Consider the following 27,505-nt stretch of genomic DNA (forward strand, 5'->3'; position numbering starts at 1 on the left):
GCCTCCATGGGCAGGATCCATCTGTCCCAGGTGCCCAGGGTAAACCCATGGGTTTCAACAGGCCCTTCCACTGCAAGCTTTTGGGCTCCCTTTTGCTCTCTCCTGCCCTAACCTGATGCTTGTCCCTCAAACAGTGCAAAGACTGTCAGGGATATGGGAGTGACCCTTGGAGCCCAGGCAGGACTTTGGCTGCACAACCCGTGACAAGCAGCAACACCCTCATTCTCTTGCAACAACATGGCAATTTTGTCCATGACAGCAGCAGAGGAAGGCAGGAAGATAACACAGAGCTGGCACTAGGATGGATATTATCCCTCTTGTAAAACATACTGACTCCCATGCTGAGAGCTGCCATTTCTGAGCCATAATCTCTACATGCGTTTCTATGAGAAAGAATTGACCCCTGGTACAAATGCACATGGGAAAACCCGCCATGGCAGTAGGAAGAAATGACATCAAGTGCTAGCACTGCTCTGTTTATCTGAAATTTCTGATGGTTTCATGTGAACATGGAATAAGAGAAAAAATTTACTCAAACTAACTTAATCTCAGTGGCTTTCTCTGCAACCGAGGGAAAGCTTTCTTCAGAGATTTCCACACAAGTGAACATAAGCAGAGCCTTCTTTAAGTTGAAGATGAAACTGGTACGTTTGCATCCACAGCTGATGCCTACACAGGTATGGATAGATGGGAAGGGTGACAAGCCCATGGATATCCTTCTCTCCAGCACTGACAACAGCACAAAGCTTACATTATGCTGCTCAGCCCAGTCTGGACACAGGGCCTGGTTCTGGGAGTCATTGTACTGCAGCCTGCCCACATTTATCCTCTCCCCCTGTATGGATGGTGTACAGGTGAGCCAGCCTATTCCCCTCCAGGTGGGCCTCAAAGGATGCCACAGGCAAGGTAGTAAAAAAGAGAGAGCATTGTTTCCAGGCTGTCATGCATCCCCTCCATCACTATTCCCCTCCTTGTGTCCCAGCGGCCTGAGCTGGCTTTGAAGTGGGTTGGCAGGGGACACAAGTCAGAACCAAAGCATGTGCCCCTGTGAGCCAACCTCTGCCCTGCTCCCTCCAGGTATGGCCATAGAGCTCCAGGGAGGAAAACACACCTACTAAAATTGCACTGCTCATTATGAGGCTAACTAAACCGTAGCAGCACCCTTATGCTGTGCACCTGGATTACTTCTTACAAACCTAAATCTTCGCTTCATTGCTCTGCTTTTACGTTAGTGCAATCTTGTTAAAATCGGTGGCATGTTACAAAGTTAGTCAAGTGAAGCATGAAGCCCTGTATCTTTCAAAGGCTAAAGGAAACATAGTGTGTAATTACCCTGATGGGAGATATGGACTAGCCTTATGGAAAGTCACAGCAGGTACCACAGTCCTCTATCTGTACTGGCTTGCACTCCAGCCTCATCAAGCAGTGGTTATCCACATCCATAAAGCACAAAACTTTATATGCTTAGTTCATATTATTCACTTCATATGCTTAGTTTCATTTAATGAAATACTCCTAGTCAAACACCTAATTTCCTTCCAAACTTTATTCAACTTTTGGCTTCTGAGATGTTTTACGGCAGATCCTCAAAGCAGGAGACAAATGCTAACCTTTTCTATACTGGTTTGGGGTGCTGGGTCCTGAGGAGGAACTGAAAACTCTCAGCCACCTTCACCTTCATGTCCCCACTCTACAGAGCTTCTGAAAAACTCATTCATCTTGGGCACTTTAACAGCTTCCAAATGGATTACATCAGTCATTTGTGGAAACAATGACAAGTGTTAACCAAGACAAAACTATCCATAAACTCATGGCTTCAACTGTTCGTTACGTACCTAAACTGGGACTATCACTCACACACATACATATACATATACATATACATATACATATACATATACATATACATATACATATACATATACGTATACGTATACGTATACGTATACGTATACGTATACGTATACGTATACGTATACGTATACATATATACACACACACAAAAAAAAAAAAAAAGAGGAAAAAACAAAGAGTCGGTGAGATATATCTGAATTAAATATTAGCTTTGGATGCAAAGCATTGGCTATGTGGATGGTGTGGTTCTGCTTTTGGTTCATTCCTTTATGCATATCACAGACTTCATCAAATCATCCTCCTTAAGGGATCTGGATTACTTGCATAGAGGGGCTTGATTTACACCTCTCAAAAAACACCTCAATATATCTAAACCTGCTGCCTTACCCTGTAAAGTAGCGCAGACTTTTTAATCTACCGGAGATTCACATGTTTATGTAAAGTCTTTCCATTCCATCTCTAGCTGAAGCACATGTTCAACTTTCCACTAGAAACTGCCAAAAATGCCTCAGACTCACAAAGTCAGAGAGTAGGAATTCAAGCTTCACTGTGCATTCAAAGATAAAAAAGTTAAAACTCTCAATTTTTATCTCACATTGCAAACTTTTCATTAATCAGAAGAGTCTGAGGTTCCCAAGGTACAGGTTTGCTAAGAACAAAACACTGGCTCAACATTAGTTTCTGCTCTTTCATTAGTAGCTCTCAGAAATTACGTTTCTTCACAAGGACTGGAAAAAAGTACATCCTAAAATAAGCCTCTTCATGAAAAACACAAATAAAAGCCACTAAAACATTATTTACCTATGTGTAATATAAAACTGTTCACATCTGGAAATAACACCAGCCCTGACTCTTCTAAATAACTTTATTCCACATAATTTATTGTAAAAGATTTTTCAAAAAGTATTACATAGCTTTGTACCCAGGAAAGGGAAGCTGGTGGCACACACTCCGTCTCCCAAAGTGCAAAACTCATAGATACTAAATGAAATGCATGCCAAGGAAATAACCAGAATAGTACTATAGCTGTTCTTAAGAGCCCTGCACTAGGTTGGGCTCAGATAAGAAATGGATAGGTACAGATCAGCTTTACTAATAAATGACCTTCTTATTTCATTTCATTTCATTTCCAGAAAGAAAGACTCCTGCAGTCATATTCAAAGCAATGTATTAATGCAAAACCCTGGGCTGTGTTACACATTATAACTAGTCCTATCATAGCTGAGCAGACACAACTGAAGCAAACACCAGCAGTCACTTGCAGTTATCACATCAGTTTACACGTCGCAGTCTGTCAACTATTACCTGGGGCGGTCAGCAAAGATTTAACCCAATTAACACCTTTGAAAAGCAGCTGAACATACTGAAGAGATGCACTCACAGCTTTGCAGGTTTGTAAATGAAAATCCATGCCATCTTCCTTGGTTTAGCCTAGCGATATCTAGAACTGAAAATACAAACACCTACAAAGGAACTGATGGTTTAACCTCCAACATTTAGGTGCAAAACCTGTGGCTTTTCCCCACACAGCACAGAGCACCAGTGGATATACAGCAAGAGAAACATCTGGGGAAGAAAATCAACCCTACAACTCAACAAAGCTCTGCAAAAATTAGGAGAGCAAGTTTCAGGAAGGACCACGGTAGACTTCCAGAGTCTTTAGCAGGCCATAGATAGCAGCATGCTAGAGCCAAACCTTACCAATGTGTGCGGATTGCTATTTTGTGTTATTAATGTGTCCTTGTTTGAATACCCAAAGTGGGAGATTTGGAAGGGGAGGAGTGAAAGGGTGTACCGATAGACTACACTCTCTGACTGCTTCTGCATCCTCTGACACCAATGGCACTGGTGCAGCCCAGAGGCAATGAAGTTTTCAAATACCAAAACACCCATCTGCCTTTGCCCTCTTTGCTTGTGAGCTCTGAACATCCTGTCACCAACACTGCACAGCCTCTAAAATGAGCTCCTACAGAAAACCAACACTTACATCTATGATAGTAACATCTTCAGCCATCACAGGGCTTTGACTAGACCTGCATGGCATGCAAAGAGATGCTGCTCAACAGACTTATGGGTATCCTGGATCTGGATGTTCTGCATGGCCAATGCTGGTGAAGCAGCCCTGCAGTGACAACAAAGCCTTAGCTTGGAGCCCTAAAACCAAAGCTGGCCACTACTAGCAAGGCAAAGAAATTTACATTTAAGTAGCTTAAGCAACTTGCTACCATCTTCTGGATTGGTCATCTGCTTACCGTTCAGAAGCACAAATATTTTGTTAAAGCAGCAAAGCTTCCTGAAACACAGCAATTTCCTTCCATACAAAGGGGCCTCAAATTAGTCAAAAGTTCCTGTGGACATTTCAAAGTTTCCCTCTTTGCCTTTTCAGTTTTCACAGGGACTGCTTGTAACCATAACAGTTTTGGGTTTTTTTTTTTAAATATATAGATATTTATACAGCACAAGCAGCTTAAAATGTATATTTGCAAGAGGCCCCTCTTGCTGCAAAAGCCAAACAGTTCCTTTCTCATTGCCAAAAGTCTTGCAAACCCAATGGCTAATTTTACGGAGGCTGTTATGTTTGGATTCATAGGGCCTGTTTCTGCCATCCTTACTGCAATTATTAGCAGCTTGTTCTGCAAGGTTCTGGTCTCAAGAAAAAGCTCCCCAAGAAAAGCAGCAGGTAGGATGGTGAGAACATGCTAAAAATAATCCCTCCCCTTTCAGACACACCGCCTTCTTTCAGAAGCATCCATACTAACCCATCAGCTACTCTGATGCATACCCACACCAGACCCTCAGGTCCACTAGATAACTGGGCTCTCGCTTTAGCTTTCTCCAGTAGGCTGCCATCCTTCCTCTCTCTCTGCTGGTGCTAGTAAACAAAACTTGTTTCCTCTTGTATCTCCTCCTCCCCTGCGCCAACACACACATGGCTGGTTGCTTCCTTCTGCTCCCCACGGGGAGTGTGGAAGCTGTCCTCTCCCAGACGTGCTCCCACCACACTGCTATGAGGACATGGCTGTGCTCACACCTCCCTCCTGAATAGCTGCCACTGCCCTGTGCTAGCACAACATGGGACAGCTGGCCTGTTGCCACTGGAAGGGAAGACTTAAGCCAATAAAAAGCCACTTCTCTTTTATCTTTACTAACGTGGTAGTCTGAAATCTATTTCCACCCCTCCAAGGTTTTGCATTCAGTCCCAGTCCCATGTGACATCAGCAAGCCCAGGTTTTCAGCCTGCCCTGCACAGCATAGTACCAAACACCAGCAGGACCCCATGATGTCTTATACGACTCATCATCCCTCCCTGAGAGTAATTTAAAGAGCTGTTTTTGCAGAGGAAGAGGCAAGCGAGTGTGTTTGCAGGGGTGTCTGGTCCCCAGCAATCAGCACACCCATGGGCAGGGCTCATCCTGGCTGGGGACTGATCTGCTGGAGCACTTGTGGTCTGAGACATCTCGTGGCAATAAAGGGGTATTACCTTGCACTCAGCAACTGAAACCCAGCAGCTCTGACCCTGACTGGGAAGGGCTTTCATCAAGACCCACATGGTCCTTTGACAGTGATTTAAGTAGCCACTGCAGATCTGGAAGGATCAACTTGACTTATGATAGTCAGAAAGAGAGAAGAACAGGAACTCAGTGCTCTGGCACAGCAATAGCCACATTGCAACCAAAATGTACATTAATATACACATCTAGCAAGAAAATTTGGCTTGCTAATATTGCTGGTTTGGTTTAGACTTTATAGGTTTTCAATACTGTAGCTGTGCTGTCACAGAAGAGCTTATTTTTCTGTTTTATTTCACTTTCTGTTGGGTTTGTTTCTTTGGGAAGAGAGCAATTTCTTCTGTTTCTTCAAGCACCAGACATTTTAAGTTGTCGATGCCATCAGGACCTTCCTGGTGGGTCATCATGGTAGAAGATACTCAGATATTCACAGCCACACACTCCGAGGTTCTGCATACATGCACCTTTGGACCTGAGACTCAGGAGAAGGGCTCCAACATCACAGAAGCTGCTCTAAGAGCCTACAACATAGCAAATATCTAGATCAATAGTAAGTCATTTCACTCACAAAGCTAAGGACACAGGAGTCAACAAAAAGCGGGAATTTCTAAACATTCCCAAGGAGACTGTGAAGTTTGCTGACTGGAATAAATGGAAAGCTGGGATACTCCACATTTTCAGGCCCTCCAAGCCTGTGCTCATAGTCTCTTTCACCAGAGAAATGTGACCTGATCACTAAACTGAATTTATCCCTAAGCACCTATCTGTGGTACAGCTGGAATAACATCCCAGGCTGGAGAGGCAGACACCAAGCCACATCAGTTTCCAGGCTTGATCCAGCAAAATAATATTCCTGTACTTCCTTCAGCTATGTCCAGTGGTTTCAGGGAGTACAACCGCACAGGGCAGATAAGCATGCATGTAAGCATATCACAAATCACACCATCACAAACAATAGACAAGAGGGGGTCTACAGCAGGGACAATATCAAAACCTGTGTCCTGAGTCACGGAGGGGAACTCGAGTCCCTGCACCCTTCTCCTCCTCAGGGGACAGTCAGCTCACTGACTGTCAAGGACAGCACAAAACCAGCAGTTTCCCACTGAGCTTTGATAAAACCCTGCAGAGATATTACTGAGCATATCACAAAATATTTCAGTCATAACTTCTTGTTTGGGAAGTTTCAAGTATAAGAGAACAGCAGCTTAGGTTGAGCAGTTCTCCGGTACTGCAGCATTCAACTCATTTTTAAAGCAGGGCCAATGGAACCCAGGAAAGGTGAGATGTCACTTTGATAGTTTTTCTTGGGCCTATGAATGAAACCAGGTCTTGTGATCCTCAGCCCACCTCCTCAGTAATAAGACCTTGGATACCTACCAAATACATACATTAAAAATACTTATATCCTGAAATCAGGCTGAAGCCTCAGTCCAGCTGATCCAGATGGAGTCTTTCCACCACTGCCATTCACTCTTACATTGTTTATAATACAATTATTTTGGGAGACCAGAAGCATCAAACTGACAGCACAGGGAGGAGAGAAGCCGATGTGAAGCTCAGCTGACACAGCCGGCGAGGCTATGAACACACCACCCAGAGCACCTGCTCCAGCAGAATGCAGTAAGCCTTCTGCCAAGTCCCCACACCGCCGTCAGCTTGAGACTGCTACAGCGTCTCCATCTCTGAGCTGCCAGGCTTTCTGCAAAGCATCCGATAGTATGGACCACACAGCTATGTCATCAAACTCGGCATGGCTTCAGATGACGAAAGGGAAAGACATTCAGATTATGCGAAAGTGCAGCTCAACTGCTCATGCAGGGCCAGATTCTGATGCCATTAGGTATTTCAGCAGGGCTGTCACATGAAGCAAGACACTACCCAGCAGGAATAACAACATCTAAATTCAGCCCTCCAGTTACCTGGCCGCAGCCTGCATGCTGCGGTGCTCTCAGAGCTGGCCCAAGGACCTCAGCAGCACAGGCAAAACTGAATGCTGGCTTCCCAAGGCTGAAAATGTGAGTCCCAGATACTTCTCAGGCTGTGGGAGGGGTGGGCAGCCTGGGGTGCTGTGCCCACACTGCCCTCCCTTGGCAGTGGGAGCACCCAGCTCCGCCAGGGCTGGCCAGGAGGGTGGCAGGGCTCAGGCTGGGCATCATGATCCGCCAGCCACAGCAGTATGGTTTGCCAGTCACATCTGCCGCTTTCTGTTGTACAAGTTTTAATGTAAACTCAGTAGTTTTTGTCGGTTACCAGCTAAACTCCTTCCGTCTCCATACACCCTTCCAAGTATGCCATTCTAAGAGGAGGAGTAAAGCACTTCATTACAGAATACAACGACAAATTATATTGACTATTCAGTTTCTCTTATTTTTTGTCTTCTTTTTAGAGACAAGGAAAAACTAACATTCCCGCGCCAGCAGTTCTGCACTTTTCCCCCAGAAAAGTTACAACCAAAATATTGCAGCCAACTATACAGCAAACATGACGACTAATAACCATTTGAAGAGTTGCTTCTTACTTTACAGCTGATGTATATATTAAGAACGAGCAACTCCTCCAGTGGAAAAAATAGTCAGTTTAATGCCAGAATAATACAACAGTCAGAAAGATTTGCTGGAACTGGGATTGTTGCAAGATGCCCAAGAGGACTTGATGACTGAGAAATAGTGAAATAGCTGTGCTGGAACAATGTAATATGAACACGCTCCACAGTCCTCAAAGAGTAATTTGCTCTGTTTAATGAAGAGCTGATTTGATGATCAAGTTACCCACTGAAGAGGGTGATTTAAAATCCACACTTCTCCAGAACACTTTCTAATCCTTACATAGTTAAATTTGGATGCACCTTTCAGGTTTTCTTCCAGGGTCAGGAGCAGCTTGGACTGACTTCCTTTCAACAGGATTTCACTGTTTAATCTGATGTAACTAACGAGATTCTCTTTGTTTAGGAAAAGCTCTCTATTTGGAGCACACAATTTCTACATGACTTGGGTCTTTCTTCCACCTTTCCTTGCTTCTCCACTCCTTGGAGCTATTTGCTTTAAATATAGACCAATTCTGCCAAATGCAAGCACCTACACTGAAATAAAGCCACACACAGAGACTGATTTCAGAGGCAATGAAGCACAGTCAGCTCTTACCACGGCCTCAGGGTGTGTAGGCACCCCGACCTGGCATGGGGAAAGAGCCCCCATGTCCCATGGTGCAGGTGTAATTTATGAAGAGCTAACGGTGGGCATGGGGTTACAAGTTCGATGAGAGTGATGTACGGTGAACCTTACAACCTATGCAGATTTTAAACAGCCTATAAATGCTGAGAATGGTACAAAACACACTGAAGCTTAAACATACATTTGCAGAAACTCTGAGGGGCAGAGTAAAATCCCAGACAACAGTCCTGGGGAACAGGCAAGGGGGAATCAGCATCTGCAGAGCTACATGGGTCAAAAACCCAGAAGCTGCATGCCTTAGGAGGGCAGGACACTGGATGAGGGGTCTGAAGAGAGACAGGTACCAGGATGTCCTCCAGGAGAAAGGAAGAGGAGGGAGCTCAGCAGCCAGCACAGGTCTTGCTAGAGTCTGGAGACTCACGAGCTGCCAGCACAACCTCCCATCTCCCCAGGCAAGATGAAACGACACCATGAAGGAGCCTCTGTGTAAACACTGTTTGATGTTGCTCTTGTTAACTCTGCTACCAGTATAGTAGTTAAGCGTTCAACCGTGTGGTCCACCATAGAAGAAATTCATTTTCATTACAAACTTGTCTGAACTTTAAAGAGCAACCAGGGAAACCCGACACTTTCCAGGTGCTTGTACATCCCCAAAGGAAATCAATCCAGCTAAGGAGGTGCTGCAGGCAAATGCTGCTGATGCCTGTAAATAAAAATGCGAGAGCTGGGATCAGAGTGTCAGAAGTTCCTCTAGCCAGGTACAGAGTCAAGTGCAAAATCCTCTCACTGGTTTAAACAAAGCAGGCAGTGGAGATGCAGACTAAACCATATCATCTCTCTAAATCCTGAGACATCCAGGGTGTGGAGGAAAGCTTAGAAACGTGTGTCCCGAGACTCAGAGAACAGACAGCAAAGCAAACGCCCTCAGCAGTTCTCGTTTTTTAAATCTTCTGCTTTTTAAGCCACTGTCTTGATCTTGGCAGTGCTTATTTTGGCACTGCAGTTCGTGAACATTCAACTGACTGTAGGTTTTGCAGCCAACAGCACAGCAGAATAAGCAGAAGCATAGCAAACACATATAAGAAAATGTAAACGTGATTTCAAAGGCTTTATACTGGGTCACACATAGCAAAGGATCTTCCAGATGACCTCCCATTTCTTCAAAAGACCCATCACTCCTCTATTGCCCTGAAAATGTAAGCTACACCACTCCTCTGAGGCTATGCTGTCAGTGCAAGCACAGCCAAAATGCAATTTCTCAGCCCACATGGAAGCAAAATACTTGGGCTCCTCACAAGCCAGAGAGAAAGTATCTCCCCAGCTTCAAGATCTTCTGCTCCCCTCTGGATTTCACTGCCTCACAACCTGGTGGTTCATTCCTCTCTGCCACGCTGGGCAGGGACATGGGCTGGAGAGGTGATTTCTCACCTTGAGGAATAATGAAAAGAGTCACAGTTCCAAGCAAACAAAATTTCAACTGCAGTCAAAGGAATAAAAGCAATCTGGTATTGCAACACACCAGTGAAATTACTGCTTTAGGGGGCTGTAAAACAGACAGGACAAGTGGCAATTTGGGGGGCTAGAAAAGCACCACAAGGAGCACTGGTACCTGCCTGAGGGGCCAGCGCAGCGTCTGCAGGGCTGGGAGCACGCGCTCCATGCTGCACAAGAGTGTGGTATGTCATCGGGGAGATAACAGCAGCTTCCCGAAAGGAAGGCACATCTATGTCTGTGCCATTCCACCTGGATAAGAGACCATTTCACCTGCTGAGTGCGTTAGTGGTCTGCAGAAGGCACAGCGAAACATCCACGGTCCCTCCTTCCCCTGAGCACACACGCTACAAGAGGTAAACATTCCCATGATACATGCATGAGTTATGAACGGTTTGCTTGGGCAGGTGAGGAGTACTAATTTCTGAAGACATGCAACTCAAGTTAAACAACGTAAGCAGATCCTGACATTTCAAAACTAGAAAATTAAAAAAAGAAAAAAAAGGTACTGGTTTGTCTTCAAGTTTTTGAATACTTGGGATCGCAAGCCTTACCAAACATAGGCTCACTCTAGAGGTCTTTGGTCAGAAAAAGGTTCTGGTCTCAGCTATACCTGAGCTGCAGCAGTGTAAATTTGAGAGACCCAACACCTGCCAGCACATCCCAATGCCACCTTATCCATACTCCTAAGCACTTCCCCAGTGATGGAGAGAGCTGGGTGACACAGTGACACAGCTGCCAGCTGGAGAAACCACGGGTCCTAGAAGAGCACCGGAAATTGAGCCTGGTGAAAATACTGCTTTGCTTCCTTGATCTGAAGATAATGGACCACCTGCAGATGGCTACAGGCAGCTTGCAGCAGACATGCAGTCCAGCCTCAGTTATCTTGAGACTCAGAAGGCATATTTACCATTTCAGTGTCCTGCATGAGAAATGTCAATGACACTTGAGCACTGAATGTGTCTGAGGAAGGAGCTACGTTTTTTGGGCATATGAATGCTCACTCTATGCACTGGATCATACAGACAAGATTCTGTTCCCTCTGCAGGCAGAGAGAAAGCATGCCAGCTCTTTATTTTGCTCCATGATCTACTCAGCCCTCCTCTGTTTTCCTTCTGTATAGCACAGCTTCTGAAAGCATCTTCTTAACGACATGTCTGGCCAACCTCAGTCCATGTGCTGTCTGAAGAGCTGGAATTACAGACTTCCACAGCACAAGGGCTTTCATACCTCTGACACACCCAGAGGCTGGTACAGAGCTATACAGTTAAGACCATTACAGCATTGTCCTAAATAACTGAGAAGATACATTGCTCAGAGCTAAATGAAGTGGAAAATTCCCTTGGAGATCCTTCTGCTTTCTCTGTTTATGTCACACAGTCTAGAGAAGGAGGGAAAATGAGAGTTAGTGCTGCTGTCAGCAAGGCTATTGTACCAAGCTCAGCCTCCTAATGCTCATCCCAAATTTGTCCCACCAGCCACAGGTGGTGTTTGAATATTATTTGTATAAAAGCAACTGAGGAGTGTTTCTACAGAAGGACTGCCTTCTGCTGTCAGTATGTGCTCTACATCCTTCCACACATGGGATCTGGCAGCAAGCTACAAAAATCTCTCTTGGCAAAATAAAAATGGGATCTTCCCCTAAACTGGCTCCAGCACAACACCCTTCTCTTAGACTTCCTCAGCCTGAGAGACTGAGCATAGCAATCCTGGGCACAGTCCCCACGCTGTTTTTCCGTTTTGATAAACAGAAGCAAAGTCAATGACAGCACCAGCCCAATGCCAGACCCTCACTGGGGGAAAATCTTTTCTTTCTTTCCACAAACAAAAAAATGAAGGGCTCTTTCACTTCCTTTGTCAGAGCCCTACTGCTGCGCCAAGGCAGCTTCCCTGTCTCCCAGACACAGAACTCAGGCAAAGGCTCAAAGTGCAGAGTGAGTTTGGGACAGGTCACCTAGACAGGGTGCATGCTGGAAAGGCGAGGAAAGGAGAATGGGAAGGGACCATTTCAAACACAAGTAGAAGATGAGAAAGCAGGGACAAGGGCAGCAAAGGTGTTCAGCAACAGCTTTTAATCCCTGAGAAAGGACTCCAGCACTCACTAGCCCTCCTGCCTGAGACTGCACTTCTTCAGGGCACAGTCTGGGGTTAGTGGCTTATAAACCACTCTGTAGACTGGAGAAGGAAAGTGGTGCCCACTCAGCATGGCCAGCACACCTCCAGGGACAAGGAGCACACATGCAGCCCACACACAAGTCCTGTACAGCCCCTCTGGGGGTTAACAGTGCAGTGTTCCCACTCAAGCAGGTTTTGGTGCACTCCAGAAATCCTCAGCCGGGAAGCATTCAGCACTCCGCACAGTGCTGTGCCAAGACATTTGGGTTTGTTCAGAAATTGGCTTGGTTTTACAGCACGTTGGTGTGGGGCTGTGAACGACGGAAGACTGTACTGAAAGTTTTGAATGTAACTTCCATAAAGTTTCAGGCTCCCCTAGAGTCACTTTAGACATCACACAAAGCAAAAGCCTGCCTGTGTTCAACAGCTAACAGTTTCCTCAGAGGCTACGACATTTCCCATTATATTGCCTGTGATATTAGCACCCAAACTCCCCTGCCCCTTTCCCTCTCGTGTGCCAGCAGGCAGCCCCAGGGACAGTAGATCCAGTTGCCCCTTCATTCCCCACCACCACAAAGCAGCACCACTACAAACCCACTTCCAGGAGAGCGATCCCAGGTTTAACCTGGATGGGCATAGCACCTCACAGAAAGACAGACAGCAGTGGATACATGAGCACCTCCCAGCAAAGCTGTCACCCTCCTGCAAATGTACTCTGCCGCTAGTCTGCAGCTGTGCACCCTGCAAGCCACACACCTTCAGCAGCCCACAAAGAGAGGGTTGTGCAGGATCTTCAAACCAGGCTTGAAGATATTTCCCTTGTTCCAGGTTAAGGAGATCTTTCCAGTGTGTGTAGCTGCACACTAAAATGCAGGAGGAGTCACGGGTGACATTAGGTCCTGTCCAGCCCTGAACTGCTGAGATGCTGATTTGGGCTCAAGATGGGGCAGCCACCTCACTAAGAGCTAGGGAGCAGGTGTCCCCATACCGCCCTGGCCACCGTAAACCCAGCAGTTAAAATGTGGTGCTGAAATGCCCTTCTATATCTGCCCCTAGCCGTGCTCTGGTGCAAAGACCTTGTGTGCACAAACCGAGACAGGGACTCAGCATTGCCTGTGGTGCAAACAATGCTGTCCACGCAGGAAAGGACGGGGAAGATCAGCCACCCCACACGACCTCCAGAGCAGCTTAAACCAGAGGCTGCGAGGCCGGGGAATCCTGCCAGCAGCCCCGGCCTCGCCCAGGCTGATCTAGGGTCCAATTCAAAGGACTCCGAGGACGAGAATGAAGAGGGATCTCGCCTGACTTAAAAAGAGATGCTCAGCGCGGGGGCTGCCTCCTGTCAACCCCGTCAAACGAGTGAGCGGGACTCTTCAGCCGACCCCAAACGGGATGAAGGGACCGGGACCTGGTGCCGGCGGGAATAAGGCACAGGCGGGCTAAAGGCAAGAAGGAAGCAGCCCTCCGTTGCCCCCGCCTCACGTATGGCCGGGACCGTCCTTGCGGGCTGCAGCCCCGCGCTGCCCCAAGCGCAGCCGAGCCGCAGCCGGCTGACCTGAGAAGGTCTCGATGTCCGGGAGCCGCGGGGGTCCCCAGGCCCTCGGTGCTGGGTTCGGCCCGGCTCTGCAGATACACACAGCCCCCTGCTTGGGTTTCCCACCTCAGCCTGCGGCAGGGAAGCGCTGAAGCGGCCGGTCTGCCCGCCCCGGCACCGGCGGAGGGACCGGCACAAACAGGGGCAGCAGCAGGTGCCTCTGCGGGAAGCGGCCCGGCTTGGCAAGGAGGGGTGTCCCACCGCGATGCCGCCGCGGCTCCCCCAAGTACCCGGTCGCCCGTCACCGCAGCGTCTCGAAGCAACCCCTCGCCTCGCGGCACAACTCCCCGCCACGCACCCACCCCACGGAGGCGAGCCGGGCACGCCGGGTGCAGGGGCCGGCAGCCGCACGCGTGGGCCGGCAGACGCTCACCCACACGGGCGCAGAGCGGGGCACCTCCGGAGGCGCCCGGGGCGGCTGCCTACCTGGGGCGGCGGCGGGCAGCAGGACGGCGAGGAGCAGCAGGGCGGCCCAGGGCCGAGGCGGGGCGCGGGGGGCGGCGAGCCCCGCCATGGGGCCGGGGGTCGCGGGGCGCGGGCGGCAGGAGCGGCGGGGCGCGGAACTGCCGCCCGCCCGGCGTCCGTCTCCGCGGGGCTGCCCCGCTGCTTCCAGCGCGCCCCGCCGTCTCCTCCTCCCGGGCTGCCGGGAGACTGCAGCGGGGCGGCCCCGCGGAGGCGGGCGCCGGCCCTCCGCCCCCCGCGGCACCCCGCCGCCCCGGCCCCGGCCCGCCCGGCACCCGCTGCCCGCCCCGGCCCAGCCCGCGGCCCGGCACACCCGCCCGGCCCCGCCCCGGCCCGACCGTCCGTCCCAGCATCATCCGCTTCCCTTGCGTGCACTCACCTGGCTCCTCCAGAAAACTTCTCCTCGGGGAGATCCCGAGCTCTGAGCCTGTCCCTCAGAACCCAGGGGAGCTTCAGCTGGCCCACGCGTGTTACCCATGCACCATGTTCAATTTATCTTGTCCCCTGTGGCACTGAGCTCTGCCAGCTGAGGTGGATATTCAGTCCTGTGCAAGCACAGCGTTCACATCAATGAACGACTGTACAGAACTTTCTGCACAAGGTTATCTTTCCTTCTTCATATCATCCTTTGTTCTTTCTGAACTTCCACCCCACAGCTGGCCAGGGTTTTTGTTTCAGTCTTCTTGCACAGGAGAGAAGCAATTTTAGATCTACAAGGCACTTCCCACTCAGACTTGCTTGTTTCTTCTGCCATCTCCCCACCCCACATCCCACAGCCTCATCTGTTTTTTGGGGAATTTCAGAAAGATACCCCTATTTTCATAAAAAATAATAATGCATCTTCTGCTGCATGTTGCAGAAACTAAGCAAAAAAAAAAAAAAAAAAAAAAGGAGTGGTGTTGGAAGGCTCTGTGTGGCACACGGAGCCAAACCTGACACCTGCTCATCCATACTGTGTATGTGGCAGAACTGCACCTTGTTTTGTTTCGGAGCAAGGTGATCACCGTGTACCCCAGTCGAGAGCCAAGGAGTGAGCTGAGATTTAAGCAGCTATTCACGAGGTGGGGACCACAGCCCAGCAGCGATGTGGGGAGCCAAATTACAAGATGGCATAGGTACACCATGACAAGTAAAGGGGGCTGGCCACATCCCTTAGCTCTAGGGGTGTCCAAAAGACTGTCTTTCATGACTTCTGGAATATTTCCTCCCAAAACCTGACTGTCAGAGCCTGGGAGAGGCTTTTAAAAACAAAGCAGCATATTAAAAAGAAGGAATATCTAGATGACAGGGTTTCAGACAGCTCAAGGTAAGGCACATCTGTAATACCACACATTCAATATATTGCTACCTGTTGCAGCCTGTTGGCTTGGCATTGAAACAAACAACGTTGGTAACTTGCTCCTCACTTTTCACTGTTCCCCTCATTGCACCAAATGCTGCCTCTGTTCCTTGAGCATCAGTGCTTCATCATTCCCCTTCAGCTTCAGTTCTCCCCTTCCTGAGGGGCCTTCTCAAGGATGGGATCCACTGTGCAATAGTGGTAGTCATGCAGAGGGGTATTGAGCTTAGCTAACCCTGCACATTAAATGTCACCTGTGCCCTGAGTGCAACTTTTAAAAGCTTCATCTGGATTATGAATTAAGGACTGACTTGAACACTGACCAGTTAACTACATATGCAATTCTCATGTGGGAAAGCAACTATTCCTGAGAGAAGGTAAACTCCACTAGCAAGGCATGGCAGCTAGTGGGAAAAAACAAAAACAACACCCAGACCGAGAGATCTGCATACTTGGGCCAAAAGTTTTAGCAAATACAATTGGGTAAAGATCTATTAGAGTCTGGGATCTCACTATCACAGAAACCCTGCCTGAAGTCTGTAGTAAGAGCATTTCTGTGTGAGGAAGGTATTGTTAAACATGGTACCATTTGGGAATTGCAGTGGATGTAGACACTGGACAACAAAGCTGTGCCAGTACTCCCTGACAAGGGCATCTGAGCTAGCTCTCAGGAGCAAATGGTACCTGGCAAAGCAGGAGGCACAGCCTCAGCATGCCCCTCCAGCACCCACATGCCCCTTCATCTACCTCAGGCTGGTCACTGGTGGCAGAGGCAGAAGGGACCCTCTGTGGGAGCTGTCAGCACTCAGCGGGCTCAAGCCCACTCACTGCTTTTAAAATAGTAGTGCAATAAAGGGCAAAACACTGCAATTTCCAGCTGGAGGAAAAAAGGTATGTAGGTGTATCGGAAAGGGTGAATCTTTGCAGAGTTCACAAATATGACAGAGGGCATCTGTCATGGTGTATTGTCGCCTTGCATTAAACCTTGACAAAAGGCTTTATATTTCCCTCAGGTTTTTTTTTCACAGCTTACCCAGTGTAAGTGCATTCAGAGGAGACAGAGGATTGAATATGCAGGAGTTCAGCCATCCACCTGGATGAAAAAACCCACCCTGCTCACCTGCATATGCTGTGCAGCCTTAGAGGCTTTTCATTTAAAAGGCAGAATTCCATCAAGAAGATGAATAACTCAGGAATCAACCAAGATGCCATGTTTCAATGAGTATGGACTTGTTCCTATGGTAATATGGAATTTGCTTTTTTGCAGGAAAGGTATTTTCTGTAATTAGCCCAGCTGATAGTAGTATAACATCCAAGATTTAATTATAGCCCAAACCAAGCCAGGGGATATTTGAGATCACTGGCACTTTCTCTCTTGTTTATGAAAATGTTCCCTTTCAAGCTATATAAATAATCACTGTATGCTGGAGAATCCCCAAACAGAGAAGATGCAGCACACCAGCAGTTTGCTTTCCAGATTTCTGAAAAACTCACTGGAGAAGGTCCTCACCTGGCATAATCCAGTAGAGCTTCTTGATTCATATCCTTTTATCCTCTTTGAGCTCTGCTAATTATACCAGCTAATGAAACAAGTTTTTGGACTTGGCAACCAAGTTTATTCACTCTTGACTTCTAGAATATTTGTCATTAATGCAAAGGAAAGGTAGATGTAGCCTCTGGGGTTGAAATGGTAATCGCATCAGTTTGTAGAGGCAGGTTTGTAAATAAACAAGAGAGAAAGGCAGACAGAGGCATGTAAGAGAAGAATTTTAGTAAGCCAAATTGCCCAGATACTTATAGGCAACCTCAAGGGGTCTCTCCTCTGCAGTCTGCAGCACTGGCTGCAGCTCACTTGGACACAAGCAAGCAGGATTCAGCCCCAGCATCCATGTAGGTATGGACGTGGCAGCATGGGCTGCGATACAGGCCCGGTTCCACACCCAGCAGCTGAAGCCACATCTGCTGTGACAAGCGCCTGAGAGAGATAGCTTCCACACAAGCTGCAATCACAGCTTTGGATCCAAGTGAAAACATAGCAGCCTGTCATTACATTCCAGTGACACTTGCTTTATTTATGCACAGGAAAGTAGGAATGCTGCATTAAACGTTGCTAAGGGAGTTTCTGACCTAATGGCGATCATCACTCAGTACGAGTTTGTTTAAATTATTTGAGACCCTTGTCCTGTAAACATTTTGCATCTAACATTAAACCTGCACAAAGTGCAAGAATTATTTATATGCAGAAGCCTAAGCATCTGTTTTACTTCAAGATGAACAGAAACAGTTTGAAGCATGTTAATCATGTAATGCTTTTGAGTTGAAGTATAGAATTCTGTTGAAGGCCACTAACACAGGGAAAAAGAGGCTGAAAGAGAGCCACAAAAATGCCTTCTAGTCATGTAAAACTCCTATGAGTGCACCTGGTAACCACCCCTCTCCCTTGCAGGTTGTTCTGTTTCAGCATTAGCACATGCACATGTTGGCAGAAGCACAGATAGTGACATCACATAAAATAAAAGTTCGTTTCTTAAAAAGAAGACAGTGTAGAACATGCACTTGTTATGGGCTAATCACTAGTAGCCAATAATTTAGTTGCTGAATTTTTCCTCTTCTTGCAATCACTTGCCTGCAAAGTGTCTTTATTGTCTTTGTTAATTACTTCCGTTTATGTGCTTTGATAACTCTCCCACTGAAACAAAAGGGGAGGTTTGTATTGTTTTAATAATAAAATGGTTAAGGCCCATGTTCTTGAAGCTATTTGGGGTATTTACCTAATTCAGCTTCTGGGTACATGTTAAAAAGAAGAAATTGAAAGTTGCTTAAGTTAAGGTTAAATGAAATTACCAGATGAATGTCAATGTAGTCTGAATTCTTGCATGCCCATCTGGTAGACTCATTTAAACAAAAGCTAAAGAAGAGGAGATTATGTCATTAAAGAATGCCTGCACACAAACAAGGAGCAACTAAGGTTTTTCAGGCAGCTGTAGAGCTGGAGTGCCTTACTTTTTGAGTCAATTATGTCTGAAACGGTAGCTTTTCCACACCCTTCTCCTACAGAAATGCCAATGTTTTGACTTTTAGGGGCAAAATGCTCAGCACTACTTCTGGCTCCATTTTAGCATCTCCTCCTTCCCAAAAAGCCATGGCAAGGCAGTTGGGTTTCCAGCCCTGTGGTACCAAATGCCACCATCTGAGCTGTCACTTTCTCCCCTGAGCAGATACCGTTCTGCCTGCATGTGCCATGCAAGCAAGCCTTGGTTCAGAGAGCAAACCCCATGAAAATGGCTGTTGAGCCAGCTGGTCAGGCCACCCAGCCAGGAGGGCTCTGGCGAAGGCTGAACTGCCCACATGAAGCAGAGCAGCACCAGCAGAGCAGTTGGGAAGCACCTTGGCATTATTCAGGCCGATGGTTTTATGGGGAAAGCACACTGGGAGCTGGGGGCTTGGGTGGTCACAGACTCGAAGGAATGGCAACCCAGCCTGACACCTCCAGAAGTTAGTTATATCAGTCTATGCATTCTAAGATTCTTTCAATCGGTCATTTTTCTCACTTTTTTATCAGCCTCCCTCAGAAGGAGTGTCTCAGTTATTACTGTGAGAGTAGCATCTGCCTCCAAATCCTGATTCTTCATCTTCTCTTTCCAGTACATTGCCTATATCTGACACGATGAGAGTGGGTGGCAGTGAGAGATCGCTGCTTATTTCCGTTAAACAAATTCAGCTTCTAGAGCAAATAAGTGTGTTGCTTTGAGCGTTTATGGTTATGGAGATAGTACTGTGTTACTCTACAATGTGATTTTGACAGAACAGTGAGCGTAAAAGTATGACAGCATGATTCCCCATTTCTCACCTCCTGGTGGGACTGAGTTGGTTTAATTCAGCCACATAGAGTCATAGCCTTCGCTGCTTCACCAGACACCTTTCAGTACTGCAACTAATCAGCCATAAAATAGCAGAATACAAGTGCTGCTTATGAAAGTCTTTGCAAAGTTTACATTTAAAGCCCCAAGAACAAGTTCCCTGTGCTCTGGCATGGGAATCTCCCAAAATCTGAGCCCAGCTCTGGGACTGAAAGTGCAATGAAAAACAAGGTGGGTAGATGAAGCAAGCCCTGAAGCTTGTCAAACCTGGGTGCTGTTGACTGCCTGAAGCACACAGGCCCCAGAGGTACAGGACTTTTGCTGGTGTGATGCCCAGACATCAACATTCACACCCTGGGAAGTGAGAAAGACTAACTGACATGAGCTTTGGTGATGGACACTATAAGAGAAGCAACATTGGCTGACCAAGTTCAAGATGGTTTCAGCTGCTAAAGCTCACAGTCAGCACAAAGAAGTATTGAGTCCTGAAAGCTTCATCTTGACAAGCAGCAGTCTAATGAAAGGTGTGTCAGCTTGGCCACTCTTACTATAGGTTCTTCCAAATCAAACATGACTGTGGCTGCTGCTAGAACAGCAAAAGTGCCTCATCCCTCTGCACTGAGCCTCCCACAACAGAAGATCACTGAACTGGAAAGCCATGCACAGTTTCAAACTGCAGTTCTGCATGGTTCTTGTGTGCCCATATTGCAGCTGGTGGTAACATCCAGACATGGCACTGGAAAAAGCCTCAAGTAGAGATGGAGTTTGGGGCTCTACACAAACCCCTGACATATGGCCCTTTGCCAAACTAAACAGACTTCATCACAGCTTCAAGGGGCTGTTGCATGGAGGGGCCCTGCAGTACAGCCTGGTTACATGATGGAGAGTTTAGGACTTCTAGACCCCATTTTTACCTTCCTCCCCTTAACTCCTACAGCAGGAGCCACAGCACTCTGCCAGAAGTTGGGAGTGTTGAGGACCCAGGAGGGTCTTCACTGCCCTTACTCACTGCTCCTCTTTGCCTGATGACACCACAACCTGCAGCTCAGAGCAGCGATTGCAGGGAAGCTCCCATGCTGCTGGTCCAGTCACCAGGAGATGGTGATTGGGATGGGGACAGGGACAGGGACAGGGAGCTCTTGTCTGCAAGGAAAGGGTTCTTGGCAGGCTCAGCACTCACAGTCATTGTGAGAGGATCAGGCATGCTTTGTGAGGATGCCTCAGAGGATTCATCTCCCAACTCCAACAAATGTATGATAGACCCATATAAACTTTGCTGATTTAGACATTTGTGAAAGCTTGTTTTTCCTTAATGGTCTCCCTGCTTCCCCCCACGGAGAAAGAGAAAGCCCTGTCCTGATGGACACCTCCAAGGAACTCATGTTCCTGGAAACTTGAGAGTGAGAAGGCAATTCTATTTTTTACAGCAATAGAAAATATTCCTTCTCTGAGGTCCTTCTGTTAAAAGAGCAGGCTATTGTTATTTCTCTATTTGGCAAGAAAATAAATTAAGATGATCAATGGCTTCGGGTTACTTTTTCTTTAATGACTGCAACTGCTTTGCTCTCACAATGTTTTTTTTAGATATATTGTTTACTCCAGCTTCAGTCCTGCTCAGAACACTTGGAATTCAAATAAACTGCATTGCATTGCATTTTCTGGCAGGCACCCAGTGCAATGAATTTCAAACTAGTGTTTGATTTTGTCAGCTACAAGGCAGAGAGGCATCTCACTAGTCAAGACTAATTCTTCCAGTTGCTACACAGCATGACCCCATGAATTTCCTGCCAGTCAAATCGCTGAGGTCATGTTATTCCTCAGTAACTGTACCCCAAAAACATGGTAAAGTGCAGATCGTGATCTGCAGAGTTAGGAGACTTTGAACCTGTGGTATTTAGTACCTGGAATTAACTGTGGGTGTATCTACTGACATTTGGAAGAAAGATAAAAGATTTTCAACCTTTCAGGTGATTCATAAAGACATAAAATATTTTTAGTTATTTGTGGTTTCAGATCTTAAACAGATAATTGAAAAAGTTTTGACCAGACATGACTTTTCATTAATTAGATAGACAAGAAGAACAAATGAACATTTTTGAGGTCAAGACATCTTTCCAAAAATACAATTCTTCCCACCCCCCAAAAAATAAAGTTTCCCAAAGAGCTTTACAACATCGTACAGGATGAACATAAAGACAAAGTATCGCTCAGACCTGTTAAACACTCTCACCCAGGCAGGGCACGGGCTAGTTAATGCCAGCTTTAAAGAGCGATCCTGGTCAAGGACTCCTCCTTCCTGTTCATTTTGCATACAGGAATTAGCTGGAGCCCCCCTGGTTCTTCACATGCTTCCAGCAAGTCTCCTGCAGCACTGAGATTTTTGTGCTTCCCCTTCCTCTCCAGAAAGAGCCCTCCTGCCAAGCAGCCTGATTGCCTAAATCTTCATGTCAGCCTGGAGACTGGAAACAATGATGCTGTTGCACAAGACAACCCCCAAAACATTGAAGAGTTGTGCCTGATTTCTTCATGAATGGTCTTCTTGTCGCCAGGGCCCTGAGGAAGGCCAGATCCCCACCCCAAGCCCTGGCTGCCACCCCACATGAGCCGGGTGTTTCTGCCACAGTGCTTGGCAGCAGATGCTGCTGGTATTTGTTTCGTCCCCTGGAGAAGGTTTCCCTGAACGTGCAGTTACCATCTCCATCAGGCTCATAGGCTCAGACGGATGGCCCCAAAGTGACATGGCATTGCCCAGCTGATCTCACGGGGTGCAGGCTGGAAGGCAGCATGCCTCCCAGGCACAGCGGAGCTGCCAGATGGGGCTGGAAGATGCTACTGACACACTCCGGCTCTGCCCACAACCCAGGAACAAGGAGAATGCTTTGCTGAACATCAGACCACCACACTGTGAGAGCCACGGCTCTGCTGCTGGTGCCTCAGGAGATGGGTTTTTACAATATATGATGGCTCTGCATAATTGAAGTCAATGGGGCAGAGTCTAGTTGGAGGCCTGTATCTAGTGGCGTCCCTCAAGGGCTGGTACTGGGACCAGTACTATTCAATATATTCATAAACACCTTGGATGAGGGAATGGAGTGCACTGTCAGCAAGTTTGCTGATGACACCAAGCTGGGAGGAGTGGCTGACACACCAGAAGGCTATGCTGCCATCCAGCGAGACCTGGACAGGCTGGAGAGTTGGGCAGGGAAAAAATTAATGAAATATAACAAGGGCAAGTGTAGAGTTTTGCATCTGGGTAGGAGCAACCCCAGGTACCAGTATAAATTGGGGAACAACCTGTTAGAGAGCAGTGTAGGGGAAAGGGACCTGGGGGTCCTGGTGGACAGCAAGATGACCATGAGCCAGCACTGTGCCCTTGTGGCCAAGAGGGCCAATGGCATCCTGGGGTGTATTATAATAGGGGTGGTTAGTAGGTCAAGAGAGAGATTCTCCTTCTCCTCTACTCTGCCCTGGTGAGACGACATCTGGAATATTGTGTCCAGTTCTGGGCCCCTCAGTTCAAGAAGGACAGGGAACTGCTGAAGAGAGTCCAGTGCAGGGCAACAAAGATGATTAAGGGAGCGGAGCATCTCCCTTATGAGGAAAGGCTGAGGAAACTGGGTCTCTTATCTTGGAGAGGAGACTGAGGGGTGACCTCATTAATGTTTACAAATATATAAAGGGTGAGTGTCATGAAGATGGAGCCAGGCTCTTCTCAGTGACATCCAATGATAGGACAAGGGGCAATGGGTATAAACTGGAACACAAGAGGTTCCACTTAAATATGAGAAGAAAATTCTTCACGGCGAGGGTGACAGAACACTGGCACAGGCTGCCCAGGGGGGTTGTGGAGTCTCCTTCTCTGGAGACATTCAAAACGTGCCTGGACATATTCCTGTGTAACCTCATCTAGGTGTTCCTGCTCTGGCGGGGAGATTGGAATAGATGATCTTTCAAGGTGCCTTCCAATCCCTAACATTCTGTGATTCTGTGATCTGCTTTAGCACTGTTCTCTGTGTCTGACAGGTCAATAGCAGCTTCCTCTAAGTGTCTCCGGTCCTTTTTGTGGATATCATCTTTCACTTGCTCCCTTCTCTGGGTATGACCGTTACTATATCTCAGTTTTCTTCATCTTCTGCAGCCTCTCTGAAGTCTGTTGTTTCTTTTCACATCATTCCTCAGCTCTCCTCCTTTCCAGTTTATCTGCTCTTGCACCCAGTCCCTTCAGAGCATTACTCTAAATAATTGTCTTTACTCTGGTTTTGCCCTCTTGCTTCTTAACACCCACTGGCTCCAACTTTTCAAAGGCTTCTCTTGTCACCTTTCAGACCTTCCCTGGGTGACCATTCTCAGCCTCTATCATCCTTCGGCTTTTGACATTGCTTTCTCCTATATAAACTTTCTGCATGTGAGAAACTGTGAAGGGCTGGTCTCTGCTCAAGCCTCATCTCTTTAACAAGGCATTCACCTCTCTCATTTCTGACCCTGTCTAAGCAGAATGACCCCTCTTCCTCCCACCTTTCCTCCCTCTAACTAACAAGGGCTGTAGCTGCTGTGCCTGGGGGTCAGGGTTGTGCTGGGTGGCAGTGCCTCGTCCAAACAGCACTGCAAGGGGAACTGGCACCAGTTTCTGGCAGAAGAAGAAGCTGCCTGAAGGAAAACCACCTCTGCAAGTAGGATGCAGAACTCAGAATTTCCTCATACTTGACATACTTGGCACAGAGGTTATGATAATAAAGGACCATCAATTCTTTTCTAGGGAAGTGGGTACAAGGATAATTTTGATGCAAGTTATTTTCAGAAAACAGTTTTCCCCATGAGAATGCTGGCATTTAAATGCATTTTAAGCACTAGGAAGAATGCTTAATTTGTTCTCTGCTGCTAGATGGGAACACTGTGTTTCAGATTTGTCTCAAGAACTTCCTGAGCAAGTGGGTTTGCCTTATTAACCTCACTCTTAGTTGTGGTTAACTTCTGCTAACTGTCAATATTGGTATCAGTCTATGGATTGCTTTTCAGGATGCAAAAGAGAGGAATGTTTTGAATACCCAGTAGGACTTATCTTCACTGTTAATAAACCACACACTAACTGAAATTAAGATAAGACTATTGTTTTGAAATAAAATATGCAGAAAAAAAGGATTTCTCATTCAGTTTTTTCATGAGAGGACATTAAACCACTCATTCTGATGCAACAGTTCAAATTTTTGGCCACCTCTCTTGAGCAAATGGCTTTTTGCCATTCATCAGAATGGTGTAAAACTGAAAGAAATGAATCTTCACTAATCAATGTTGCCAGCACCAAGATGGCTAACCAAAGGAATCTGTTGCATTCAACACTGAAGTAATTTCCAATGGGTCCATTAGACCTAACCATTTTTCCAAGTATCTCTAAATTCAAGCGGTGGGAATTCAGCCTTAGGACAAACCGGAGCTAGGAAAACTGCCCACCAGAACTGATTGACATCTCTAAAAGGGAAATCAAGCATAAAGACGCCATCTTTAGATCATTGAATCCCTCAGCTGGAAGTCACTGCTGGTCAGAGGAGTGCTACGGGGGACAAACACTCAACATTTGCTCTATTCTTATCCTCTTCCCCAGGCATCAGCCTTTGGCCATTGCCAAAGACAGGACACTGATCTAGGTGAAACTTTGGTGTGACCCAAACGAGGCATTTCTGTCTCTGTGATGTGAGTTGCCACTACAGAGAGCAGCTGTTCTGGTCACCCAACTTCAGTACCAAGTCCACACATGGGGAAGGGGTCAGCACCTTATCCCACCCACATCCTCTATGAAAAGGATCTAAATGATCTTGCACTGAAGTAATCTGAATCCAAATTGTGTCTTTCTGGCCTGTAAAAGAGGACAATAAACAAGGGCAAACACTCCCTGCATTGTGCAGAGGGGGCAGCTATCCTTCTTCCCAAACTACAGCTGAGGAAAGCTGAGGGAGAGATGATGTTTTTAATCAACTACTATTCAATATGAAGTCTTGGTCCTGAGCATATCCATAAAGCAGCTGGACAAAGCTAGCCAGCTTCCAGGTATCTACCTAAACATGACCTAGCATGACCCTAGTGGACTTAAGCGACATTGTGTAAGCAGAAAGCACTGAGGAAGCTCCTTTTCATGCAGCCCATTGCTGTGCAGCATCCTGGTAACACAGGTCACTGCAGACACCCTCATCCACTCCTGTTGATCTGTCATGGCCTCGCAGAAAATTGATTCAGGTTCAATATCTAAGATACTTGCCTCTGAGGCACTGTGGCATTTGGGTCCATGCTGTCCAAAATGCTTCCTGCTACAGCAGTGCAATGATTGCAGGTGATGAGTTAACACCTTGGCACAGGAGCAGTCTCCACTGCAAGGCAGCGGTGGTTTGGGTGCCAGAGAGGGCCTTTGTGAGAGCTCACGTGAGACCAAGATTGCTAAGAGGCACACAGAGCAGAGCATCATGACCCACCATGGAGGAATCAAGCTGACCAGCCTCTGGCCCACAGATCTGCAGGGACTGCACTTGGTGCCTGCTGGGACTGAGGCAGAAACATGAGGCAAATGCTCCTCTCTCTCCCATTCATTAGTTTCCCCATAATCCCGAAGAAATTCAGTAGCATCTCCAGGGACACAATGGTTCTTGCTCTTGGTACAAGGATTCTGGATTTCCTTGTCTCTTAGGTGATGATACTTTGGCTTAATTAGGTTGTGCTGGGACAAGACAGTTTGGGGCCATTAAGTCTCACAAGTTTGATGTTCTATGGCCTGGAGAGCTGTCGTGCTGATCCAGAAGGATATATTCTGCAAAACAGGGAGTATAGAATACATATTTCAATCCCTCGAATTCAAAGAACTTCGTAAAAATTCTTTTTCAGTTCTAGTTCACTTACAAGACATTAAGCCCCACCTTCTGGTGATCGGCTAAACTGCAGGAAGAGACAACGCTCTTGGTCAGGGGTGTCAAATTCAGTATCTATGTAACTACTCCTACATTTATACAGTCCTAAAATTACAGTCGGCCCTTTGAAGGCAACCACAAGGCTGATGTAACTCCTGGTGAAAATGACACCCCTGCTCTAGGTCAAGCAAAAACGGTGAAAAGTTTTCAAGACTATTGAAGTAGAAAAATGCCTCGAATACACTTGAAATATTTCAGGAGAATGCAATGATCTTTGTCAAAGTGTTGATAAAAAAGTTTTAAAAGACATTGTAGTGTTTTATTTCAAGTGGTTTTATTACGTTGGATTCCATTTTCTTCACTTGATGTAAACAGCCATATTATAAAATAAACTTTATGTTTCAACTATCCCTAACCAAAACAGTTTGGAATACCTTGTTGCACAAAACCTTTCAGTATTTTGTTTTTTTCATTTAACTGAAGTGAAAAAAAAGTACATGTTGAAATGTTAAAGTTTCTCCGAGGACAAGGGATGCTCCCCAGGCAAGAATCCAGAGCCTTGAAGTTTTGTGTTGCTCATAGTCAACCACTTCTTCTCTTTTCTGCACACTGGAGCGGCTGCAGAGACTGGCAGATGTTGCTGACATGGGGGTCCCCAGCTTGCCAGCAAAGTCTGTGTCACTGACTTCCTCCCTTAGGTGCTGTTCAGCAGAGATATAGAAAATTGAAGAGTGGAGGGCAAACTAGGGCACCGGGTACGGATGGCACAGAGATATGGGCAGCAGGATGAAGTGCACAAACAAGCCGTTTAACATCCTGACCTGGACCATCAGCCCAGGCCTCTCCTCTCTTGCACTTCTCCCCACACTTTCTCCTGCCACTCGGCCCAGCCCAGGCTGCTGTGGCACCTGGACCAGATTACACCCATCCTGCAGCTGGGGAGCCCCTTCCTCCAGCACAGCTGCCCCTTCCCAGGGTGTGCGGGCACCCGGGAGCTACCAGGAGAAGGTCAAGGGCTGCCACAACTGAGCCCTGCATGGGACTGTTTTCAGGGCAAGGAGCTGGAAACAGCAGCGAGTTAACTTTATTCTGCAGGTCTTGGGAAAGGGTTGTGAAGGCGTGTGGGGAAGAAATGTGAGAACAGAGAGAAAGAGCGAGAATCACGAGTGGAACAGCCACTGTTAAACCAATAGCTCAAAGCTCATCTAATCAATTACCCAA

General features: G+C 47.0%; 1 protein-coding gene across 2 annotated transcripts in view; it reads right to left on the minus strand.

Moving 5' to 3' along the window:
• FNDC1 (fibronectin type III domain containing 1) overlaps positions 1-14,355 on the minus strand; it is a 68,273-nt gene extending 53,918 nt beyond the window's left edge. Inside the window, exon 1 of one of the 2 annotated variants that reach the window (XM_082048368.1) lies at positions 14,160-14,355. In XM_082048368.1, the coding sequence (XP_081904494.1) occupies positions 14,160-14,247 (88 nt within the window). In that variant the 5' untranslated portion in view covers positions 14,248-14,355. The remainder of the gene's footprint in view (positions 1-14,159) is intronic. The other variant, XM_082048367.1, reaches the window with a different exon arrangement.
• Between the last annotated feature and the right edge of the window lie 13,150 nt (positions 14,356-27,505).

Source organism: Streptopelia decaocto, assembly GCF_964273445.1.
Source record: "Streptopelia decaocto genome assembly, chromosome: 3".
NCBI classification, from domain to species: Eukaryota; Metazoa; Chordata; class Aves; order Columbiformes; family Columbidae; genus Streptopelia; species Streptopelia decaocto.